Source organism: Prunus avium, chromosome 1 (assembly GCF_965620075.1).
Source record: "Prunus avium chromosome 1, drPruAviu1.hap1.1, whole genome shotgun sequence".
In the NCBI taxonomy this organism is placed as follows: domain Eukaryota; kingdom Viridiplantae; phylum Streptophyta; class Magnoliopsida; order Rosales; family Rosaceae; genus Prunus; species Prunus avium.
The window spans coordinates 2,736,462-2,746,408 of NC_142284.1; the positions used below are offsets into that span (position 1 = coordinate 2,736,462).

At 37.4% G+C, this 9,947-nt stretch overlaps 2 protein-coding genes across 4 annotated transcripts; both read right to left on the minus strand.

Moving 5' to 3' along the window:
* Positions 1–482: 482 nt before the first annotated feature.
* ETFBETA (electron transfer flavoprotein beta) lies at positions 483–5,128 on the minus strand. Of its 3 annotated transcripts, none has more exons than XR_002525543.2 (6): positions 4,946–5,128; positions 4,571–4,855; positions 4,369–4,449; positions 2,832–2,926; positions 1,024–1,311; positions 483–802 (listed from the first exon to the last, which is right to left on the minus strand). XR_002525543.2 is itself a non-coding variant. In XM_021948969.2 (5 exons), exons 1-5 carry the CDS (start codon positions 5,012–5,014, stop codon positions 1,086–1,088), a joined length of 756 nt encoding a protein of 251 aa, XP_021804661.1. In that variant the 5' UTR covers positions 5,015–5,128; the 3' UTR covers positions 932–1,085. The 3 variants fall into 3 exon arrangements, 1 of the variants encoding a protein (XP_021804661.1); XR_002525542.2 differs by having other exon boundaries at positions 1,012–1,311; XM_021948969.2 differs by lacking the exon at positions 483–802 and having other exon boundaries at positions 932–1,311.
* Positions 5,129–8,315: 3,187 nt separating this feature from the next.
* LOC110748984 (RING/U-box superfamily protein) lies at positions 8,316–9,947 on the minus strand. The gene has a single exon (XM_021948974.2). It carries the CDS (start codon positions 9,554–9,556, stop codon positions 8,477–8,479), a length of 1,080 nt encoding a protein of 359 aa, XP_021804666.1. The 5' UTR covers positions 9,557–9,947; the 3' UTR covers positions 8,316–8,476.

Below are 9,947 nucleotides of genomic sequence, written 5' to 3' on the forward strand. Positions count from 1 at the left end.
GATAAATATGTGGTTTGATTGGGGTTAGAGAATTTCAAATAAACCAAATTGAACCCAATAAAATTAAGTATTGCTTGTTTCAAATCGGTCCTATAAAGATTGGTTTAGTGTAACCGGTTTCAACGGTTTGGGTGGTGTTTTACTTACCTACCCCTAGACAGAAGAAATCAATCAGGTTTAATAATTGGTCTTTACAGGCCTCATAAAAGAAACCATTTTCTAATACATTATAATAAAGTGTGGATACATATGTCACAGTTTTTGATTTAAAGGAAAAAAAAACCATGTCACAGTCACTCCAAAGCCTAGAACAGCAGCTAATAGAAAATAAACCATTTTATTGTCAATGATCAAATGATGATGTGCGCAGCCTTAATAAAACAAAATCATTGCCACAAACGAAAAGAGAAATACTAGCTACCTTCCCTATTGCCATGTCTATCATATTTGTCAAGCTATCAATTTAAACTACACACCACCCATGAATCAACAGGAAGATAAATTATAAGAATGTGAAAAAATGCATAACATGCCAAAAGAGCATTTGAACTTTGTTCTATGCCTCTCCATTCTTCTGTTTTCATGTCATAATGGATCAAGAATAAGCATCTCCAAGAATAATGGTACTGACTCAATTTAGGAGGCATCATATACTACATCAAGTTTTGATTTGCCTGTCAGAGCCTGGGAAGGTATCAGGAGGAGCCACCAAATTTGCATGGATTCATAACTTTGTAGACAGCAACACAAGCATCACTACAGATCTTGAATTTCTTTAACACCAAAGAGCTTCTTTGCCCACCTGAACAACTTATAATTATAAGTCCATAATTAACCACTCATAGAATATGCTCTGCAAAGATGCATGGGTGCTCAAGTATGGTCATTTTCAGTAGGCCATAGAATGATTAAGATCTTATTAAGCTTTGGATTAAATTAAAGAAAACACATATTATTGAACTGGAAGATCACTTTCAGAGTTGAAATTTCTCTATCTTTGAGTTCACATACAATGGCAGTTACCATTCCTTAGAAGCAACAGCTTGATCAGCACACAGCTTTGAAGCAAAACAGTGAAAGAAAAATTAAATCACATGGGCTTCGTTCTTAAGCTTGTCAATCAACTCGTCCACAGAAGAAAGGATGACCCCTGCTTTTCTTTTGGGAGGTTCGGTGACTTGAACCTCCTCTATATCGGATTTGATTTCCACATTCAGATCCTCTGGAGTAAATTTCTTTATGGCCTTTGATTTCGCTTTCATGATGTTGGGGAGAGTTGCATACCTTGGTTGGTTCAGCCTCAAATCAGTGCTGCAAGAGGGCCACGGAAACAACTATTAATTTAGAATTTTCACCAAAGATCAGGTTTAGACAATATTCCTCCTCCTTCCCTGCATTCATGTGTGTATGTGATGATCTTTTGGCCGGTTTTCAGTCCATCACTTTAATTGATGTTTCAAATTTTCTAATATAAAATATCTAAAGTTGAACCCTTCAAACTATAGTGACATCACCAAGTAACAAGTTTTCTTAAAATATTATCAAAATTATGTCATTATCACACTTTTTTCACATTTGTCAATTTAAAGATAGACCATTTTAGACTTTTAGTATCATTTTACGTGGCAAGACTGTTTGTCTATATTTTATTTTAATACGTGATTGATCACTTTTTTTCTTTTAAGGAGAGAGGGGGGTGGTGGGTGCTTATCTTTCTGAATCATATTCTTATTTTACGCATGCTGTCCATGTTAAGAAAATAAATTGTTTTTGGAAACTAATTTGATACTGATACATAGACAAAGTAGTAAAGAAGTAATAATTATATAAGTTCAGCAATTCTAGGATTACCCTACCTAACTTAATTGAACACTTGAGCTTTTATTGTCTCAGCCTTACTTCTTACACTTCTCTGTTTTTGATGGCCTAGCCAATTGGTTTGAAGCTAATCCAAGGTGTAGCAATCCTAGGCAGCTTGGTCTGGCTTGGAATTTAATCTTTACTGTCACTTGTTGGTTTCTGTGGGTGTGTTGTTATGTGTTCGATTCTGATTTTCAAATTTCTTGAGAACCAAGTAATTGTATCCTTCGACTGGCTCAAGGTTAAACAGGTCCTTAGTTGCAGACCTCTTCGTGCCCAAGCTTTATTGGTTTGGTAACCCCCTTCGTCAAGGTTACTTGAAGCTGAATGTGGATGGTTCTAGATTAGGGCCCAACGATTATCTAGATGCTGGGGGCTAATCCGAGACTGGAAGGTTTAAGGGCTAACATCAGCTCAGGTGATATCATTCCAGCTGAACTTTGGGCTTTATACCATGGTCTTAAGAAGGCTTGGGATAAAAAAAATTCCAATCTGTTGGTTGAAGTTGATTCAGCAATTATTCTTCATCTGATTTTAGGATCTGTCAGCACCACCCATCCTTTCATTGGTCTCGCCATTGAGTGTATATGTTTAAGCAGAGGTGGTTTCCATTGCTTAGTGTCTGTCCCATGTTCATCGGGAACTCAATTTTGGCAGCTGATAGTTGAATTTCACCAGCAGGGTTGGGAAAGAAATTTTTGCTTAGTGTGGGTTGTCTAGTGTTTTGGGTTTAGGCCCTCCATACAGGAGTATATATGTTATAACTAAACCAAGTAAATGGGCCAGCTGAACCATTCATATTTTTCAATTTTATGATATTTCTCCGTCCAATTAATCCAGTGTGTGTGTACAAATAAGCATGGTGCAACATTTTTGTCTTTGAAGTGCTTTGAAATTTGGGTGAGGATGGAGATGGAGATAGATGCATCCAAGTGTCCAAAAACGAATGCATGAGAAGATCTGATACTTACGTGATCACTGCTGGCATATCTAGACACAAAGTCTCGAGACCACCATCTACCTCTCTGTCCACTGTCACTACTTGCTTCTCCTTATCCAGCACAACCTACTGGAAATATTTAGTCATATGAAGAAATTCATAAAAAGTTTTGTCCGAAAATCAGAATAGAACAAAATGCACTATCAACGCATGTCATTATCTTTGAAATTCTGTTCAATGTTAACTCAGAGAGACAACTAAAAATATGCAAATAAGTAACAGTAGAGAAAAACATATTACTTCTACAAATCATCTACATTGCTATATATGTATAGATTTTAAAATGGACATGTCTTCTCATGAATACAAAACTGAAAGGACAACGTATTTGTTTCAGCTGAGAGGATAATGTCTTTGTGACGGAGTAAAGAGAAGGCAAATACGATTCTTTTTTTAAGAAAATAAATGAAATTTAGGAATAACAGGGATTTAAGGATGAGAAATAGAAGTAAGTTTTAGTAGAAACAGAACCACATCTCTCCAAAAAAAACCAGGTACTTCAAATACCAGAGGTCCATGACCCATTATGTTGTCTGATGTTACTGAATTTAAACAAAGACTGGCCATAAACAAAAGAACTTAAGGTAAGCATATTGACCAAGAGAGCAACTAGATTCTCAGATTGTCAAAACTCAAGATAACTAACATGTGACAAGATCGGTATATATGCTTCTAAGGCTCTAACTATACCTCTCAACCACCTCAATTAATGTTCTTTACACCCTTGTTTCACTTTAGAGAGCCTTTCATCTGCAATTCTTCCTTGTGGCACGCCTAATTTCAGAATTCACTTTCATCAGGGCAAACAAACTCTTGAAAAGCAGCATCCTATTTTCCACTAGTTATTGCCTATGCTATAAGGGCCCTCAGAAGCCATAAGGTATCCAGGTCAATAGGGATATCTGCAGAATAGATGTATCTCGAAGGCATAGAGAGAGGAACACCTCCCAAACCTTAACTTCCTGATTTTAATTTCTTCAGAAGTCTCCCTGCTGCAGGAATATTATACTATGGAGTGAAACTACAAAACGGGGTAGTGCTTCTAGCCAGCCAGCTAAGCTTTATATTTATTGACTATAATACCAAAACAAAGTCATTTGTGCCTCCTGGCCACTACAATTAAAAGGAACGTAAACAAAATCCTTTGCTCAGCCCTTAAAAACAAACGAGAAATTAGAAACTGATAATCAGCAGCATCAACAAACTAATATTAACTACTACGCTTTGAGGCTAGACGGTTTGAATTCTTAAATTACCGATTAAAAGTCCCAAAAACGACATCTGGATTTCAAACATAGTCTCATATTCGCCTACATTTAAAACTTCAACTTATAATGCATGAACACATTAATGATCATATTCCTCAATTACTTAATGGTGTGAAACAAATACCACAAGGAAGCAAGCAATGTAAGTATGCAAGTTGTAAGCAGCATATTTCTTCTCTACTTGAATGAATTAGGGCCTTTCTCTTTTTTAATGAGTGAACAGAGAAATAAATAACTAACCTTTGAAGCAAAGGTCCCTTGAGGCCAGTTCAGCAGCCCTGCCACCATTTGCCCCGTTTGATTGCAATCATCGTCAATAGCCTACACATTTACTCAATATATGTCTAAAGGATAATACTTTCACTTCTTTAAACCAAAACCAACAATGCAAACACTCAAAACCCAAATCTTAAAACTAAAAGAAAATAGATTTAAGAAAAACCTGCTTGCCAAGAATGAGAAGGCCAGGCTTCTCAACCTCCACGAGAGCTCTCAAAAGCTTAGCAACAGACAAAGGGTACAGAGGACCACTAGTCTCCACATGAATGCCCCTATCAGCTCCCATAGCAAGGCCTGTCCTGAGCGTATCGACGCACTGCTTTAGACCCATGGTGACGGCCACGACCTCCGAGGCCATGCCCGCCTCTTTGATCCGAAGGGCCTCCTCCAAAGCAATCTCGCAGAATGGGTTCATCGACATCTTCACGTTCTGGGTCTCCACGCCGCTCTGGAAACAAAACGAAATGAAACTGTTCGATTAGAAAGACATGATTTTGAACTGAAATACGAACTGGGTTCTGTGTTGGATTGGCCTTGCCTTATCGGATTTGACTCGGATTTTGACGGCGTAGTCGACGACCCGCTTTATCGCCACCATTATCTTCATGGTTTCTTTCTTCTGCTCGGTCTGCTTGCCAAGAATGGTGATTGGAATTGGATAATCCGGTGTGATAAGGGTGAGGAGAGAGAGTTGGAAACGGCATTGGCATTTGCTGAGCTAGCAGCTACTACTAGTAGATAAATGGTGCCCGCAACTTTCCTAGTATAATAAGCTCTCATTTTTTTATGTGGCCAAATAAATAAATAAAAAGCTCTCATTTTGTATTTTCTTTTGTTTTCTTCTTCACTATTTGAATCCGAAGACAAATGGAAAATCCATACGTATTAATTTTTTCTTTTGTCGAAAAATTCTCATGCATTATAACAGAAAAAAATCCCGACCAGAAAAATATAATACAATAAAATATGTGCTATCATAAATACTACATACTCGGCTAATTGAGTGTAAGGAGGCGGGCTCATTGTCATGACCAACTGATCTAATTCACATATGCGCGTAAGTAATTTATTTAAATTGAACTTGATGGTGTTTTAGGTGGTGCTCATGTTGCCCTATTTAATAATTATGTTGTAACTAGATATCTAAGGTCTAGACTCTTTACTTTTTATGGTTCATTCATGTGTGTGCCCGGTCTTAAATAGACTAAACTTACAATTTTATTTTTATTTTTATTTTCCTTTCATGTTTCAAAATGATCTTATATTATTTTTCATCACTAGAAATGTTAAATTTGTTTGTTGAAATATTTGTGAAAATAAATATTAAAAAAATCAATATAAACGCAAGTGCGGAGTTGGGAATTTTCAATGGGGAGGGTAATCTTATTTTCTGTGTGATTGGACTATTTTTTAGGAGAATGCTAAGCTTACCACATTTTTATACCACATTGTGTATCACCTCTCTAATCTAGCATTACTCTTTTTTCTAATACAAGCGATTGGGGGGAGGAGAATTTACACAAATATTCATCGGGTGTCTAGGGGTTTCAAAACCTCTGCCCACATGTATGAAGGTGGAAGAGCTTAACTAATTGAGTTATACCCCACTGGCAAGTTTAGTGTTACTGCGTTCAATTTGGGTGAGCTACAAGATTTTATTTGAGTAAGTTACACTTCAAATAAGTAAAAATAGGTCAACAAAATCTAGCTTAGTGGAAAAGGGTCTCAATTTGCAAACCAGTGGTCTCAAGTTCGAATCTCTATATCACATTGACAGTGTGTGTAATCCGTTATCACTTGTCTAAAAAAAAAAAGTAAAATAGAGTAATTTTAGTGTAGTACTAAAGTACAACCGCGTGATACAACAATTTATCAAAAGTTGCGGGTCGTGCCTAGCTCAAGCTCATGTCATTTCTTGAATGTTTCATGTTCGTGTTGTCGGCCTAAGCCCGAGCCCATTTACTTGTGCTGTCGGCCTCATCCTAAGCCTAAGCCCATTTACTTGTGTCCATGTTGTGTTTGAGCCTGTGTTGATCACCCCTCTCTTTATAATTTCTAATCACAGACAAATGTAATGAAGCCCCAGACATGCCTGATATTCACAGGCAATAGATCCAAACCCATACACACAGAACATGGCTCTTATGAAAGTGTCGTTGTTGTCGACCATCAATCTTTTTTTAGTATAGAAAAGTTTAGAGGTGGGGAGGCTACCCATCTCAAGGACATGGCATATTAAGGTCTTTTCGAGGATTTACAAAGGGAATTTTAGCTCTTTTTTAGGTTTTACAGATTATCCACTCAAAAGGATTGTTGACAACAAGATTTGAACTTAAGCATGAATCGCGAAGAAAATGATTCTTACCAACTCAACCAACCTGTGAGTGACCATCACTCTTTTCACGGGCATAGTGCCTACTATTTTTTGATTCTATTCTATTCTAACTCTACAGAAAACTAGTCTTTTTGTTTTTGCCAGCTGATGGAAAAGCTCTATACTCGGTCAGAAACCAACAGTGGATTTCAGGGACGTGAACCCAAAATACAGCTTTATGAAACTTTTGTTTGGAGCATATTCGAAGGCAGTTAGACATCAAAACCTGTTTTTGACACCTTACCCAACCCAACCTCTTGCAACAGTCTTGCACATTAATTAGAGAACTATGCAGGATTTTGATATAAGATTTGACTTCTGTAGCAACTATTTTTTTTTTGGTAACTCTGTAGCAACTATTGATTGTCGAGAAAATCAGAATGCACTGACTCAAAGGGGAAGGATAAAATAATTAATTCAGGATGAACTGTGAGTAAAAAATTGTAGTATTTGGCGCAGTCCATCCAATGAAAACAAACTGTAGTATTTATTTATAGAGTTTGTCCGTGACTCAAATTGTATGCCAGATGACACAAACCACAAATATATAAACATAGTTGTCAGAATAGTAATAGTAAGTAGCTAACTACTGTTCCTGCATATCAAATTGGACCAATCCCAATAGCCCTCACTTGAATGAACTCTGTGGCTTTCCTTTTTGCTAAAGGAATTGACCCTTGCTTCGTAGAAAACTTCTCTATCACCTGTATACAAAGTGATTATTTCCTGTTAATCATGTAATGAGAGATATCCGTCACGACTTACACTTATTTTCTCATTTATTTAACTTTATAAGTTGAGATTGAACTTTGGCAAAGCAAAAGTGATGATAAGACAATTATATACATTAGTTTTATTTGTCTCACAATTAGAGCTATTACGTGCCACTAATCTCGCCTCACTGAAGATTTTCTCATCACAAAAGTGCAATGTATTGATTTAGTGAATATTCTGACACGAACCTAATTTCAAAAAAAGAAATCACTATCTCATTTTTGTGTATGATTGGAGATATCATTTGATTTCTTGGTAAGTAGGTTAATATTCCAGACTGGAAAATAGTTGGCATCATGGAGGGGAGAACCTCACCAAACCATACATATGAACAAACCATATATACCTCCCTTGTACCAGCATTAGCATTATTGATTATCACACATGAAGGCACTTAATTATATGATTGTTTCAAATTGAAGAGGACCCATATCTGCCAACATAATCAAATGGAAAAGGACCTTCCCCCTTTTACACGCTTTGTAATCTTTGGATTCTGCTAGTTGGTCTACACAAAGGGGCCTCCTCCATGCTAAATTCCTTTTTCTTTCCTTTAAAAATAATTTGATTCTTGAGGTTGGTCTGTCTTTCTCTGATCAACAACAATGAAATTCACAATTATTCAATTCAATATAGGTGGGTAGGAAAAAGGATCATTTGAAAAGAAAAAAAATTGAGAAAAAAGGGAATAAAAAGTGGTAATTTCAGCAATGATGCCCAATCCCACCACATAAACCAAAAAGAAATTCCAGTAGAGCGCTATGGTTTCAAATTTCAATTGAATATGGCTATATGACATTAACAAATCCTTTAACCTCTCAATAATACATCTAAAATCTCTATCTCCCAAAAAACACTAAAAACTTGCAAAATCCCAAGAAGAAAATAAGAAGGCAGACTAGAAAGGAAAAAAAACTTGGCCTATGTCTCCAAATAGACAGGAAGAATTGCACTTCTAGATCCTCTACCATTTCCAAAAGAAAAGAAAGATCTTCTAACCCTACCACTACTACTACAACCTTCAATGGGACTCATCTCACTGACTTGCCTGTGCTGCTGCTGCTGCTGCACAGCCTCTTGAACTGCCAAATAGAGCTGCCTATCAGCTGAAGAGTCCATTGAGAAAGACCTCCTTATGGGTTGGATTGAGAACTGCTCATCTTTGCCTCTAATGTCAATACATTCATCCCCCATGCTTGTAACCTTGTTGTGAAACTTTCTTGCTAATTTCTTGGGCACACTTCTGTTTTCCAATTTCCTTGGTGAAGGGCTAATAGAAATCACTGATGCCTCCCCTGAATTCAGTCTTTCTTGCCTCCCAAGCATTGTTTGCTCCATCGAATTATCGTTACTCAATTCGATCACCACGTAGTCTTCATCACCGCCACTTAGGCTACCTGCATATGGACTTGGATCTTGGGGTGAAGAGCTTGGAGCAACAATTCGATCGAATGGAAACCGGGTTGTGGTCGAAATGCTTGTTCTGCAAAGTGGGCAATTGGCATTGCTTTGAAGCCAAACATCAATGCAATCAATGTGAAAAATGTGGCTGCAATTTGGTATGATCCTCAGCTTCTCATCTTCTTGGAACTCATTCAAGCAAACTGCACACTCACAAAAGCTTCCCTCTCCAAATCCTCTGTTCCTATCTTTCTTGAATTGCAACAATGGGATTGATCTGATCACAGCCTCATCAAGCCCTCGAGTCTCTAACCCGGGAGAGTAGGCCATTAGCTGGTCTTCATCGCGCCTATTTCGCGATAATGAGAATCGTCTGAGAAGATCAACACGGTGCCAATTGAGGCAGCATTTGATCACAAAGATGTAGTAGCTCACAAGCAAGAAAGCTGTGGCTATAATTCCTATTATGGCAATGGCTATAATGGGGAAACTTGTGTCTGAATGATGAAGAGGAGCGCCAAAGATTGTCCTTCCTGGACTTGTTGTTGGAGGAAGAGCTTGTGACAAATGGATCAAGTAGCTTTTGCTTACAAGATCCATGAAAATGGAGGCTCCTATGACCAATAAAAACTACTTGGGTTTTCTTAGATCTTGAAACTTGTTTAACAAAAATATGCAGACAGAGAGAAAATACACAAAACCATCAAACTCACAAGAAGTGAGATGAATTAATGCTTGATTAGCAAAGATCTATACTAGAGAGAAAACCCAGTTTGGACTCTGAGTTGGAGAAGGTAGATTTGGAAAGGTGGATATGAAATCAAATGGAAGAATGAGCTAGAAGCATTGAGAAGAGAGAAAAAGAAGGAAAACCCAGGTGGGAATTAATGGAAGTGATGTTGAGAGGGACATGAAAGGGGCTTGAAATTCAATGAAAATGTGCTCTGCTCAACTTTTTCTTTTTAAGTCTGAGTCTTTGGTTCAGAGTGCT

What these genes read in the sequence shown, in the direction of transcription:
- ETFBETA (XM_021948969.2), bottom strand. Translation starts at nt 5,014, where the DNA reads ATGAAGATAATGGTGGCGATAAAGCGGGTCGTCGACTACGCCGTCAAA. An exon ending in TCCGAGTCAAATCCGATAAG is followed by an intron (nt 4,856 to 4,945) that starts GCAAGGCCAATC and finishes TTTTGTTTCCAG; the next exon opens with AGCGGCGTGGAGACCCAGAA. An exon ending in TTCTCATTCTTGGCAAGCAG is followed by an intron (nt 4,450 to 4,570) that starts GTTTTTCTTAAA and finishes GTAAATGTGTAG; the next exon opens with GCTATTGACGATGATTGCAA.
- LOC110748984 (XM_021948974.2), bottom strand. Translation starts at nt 9,556, where the DNA reads ATGGATCTTGTAAGCAAAAGCTACTTGATCCATTTGTCACAAGCTCTT.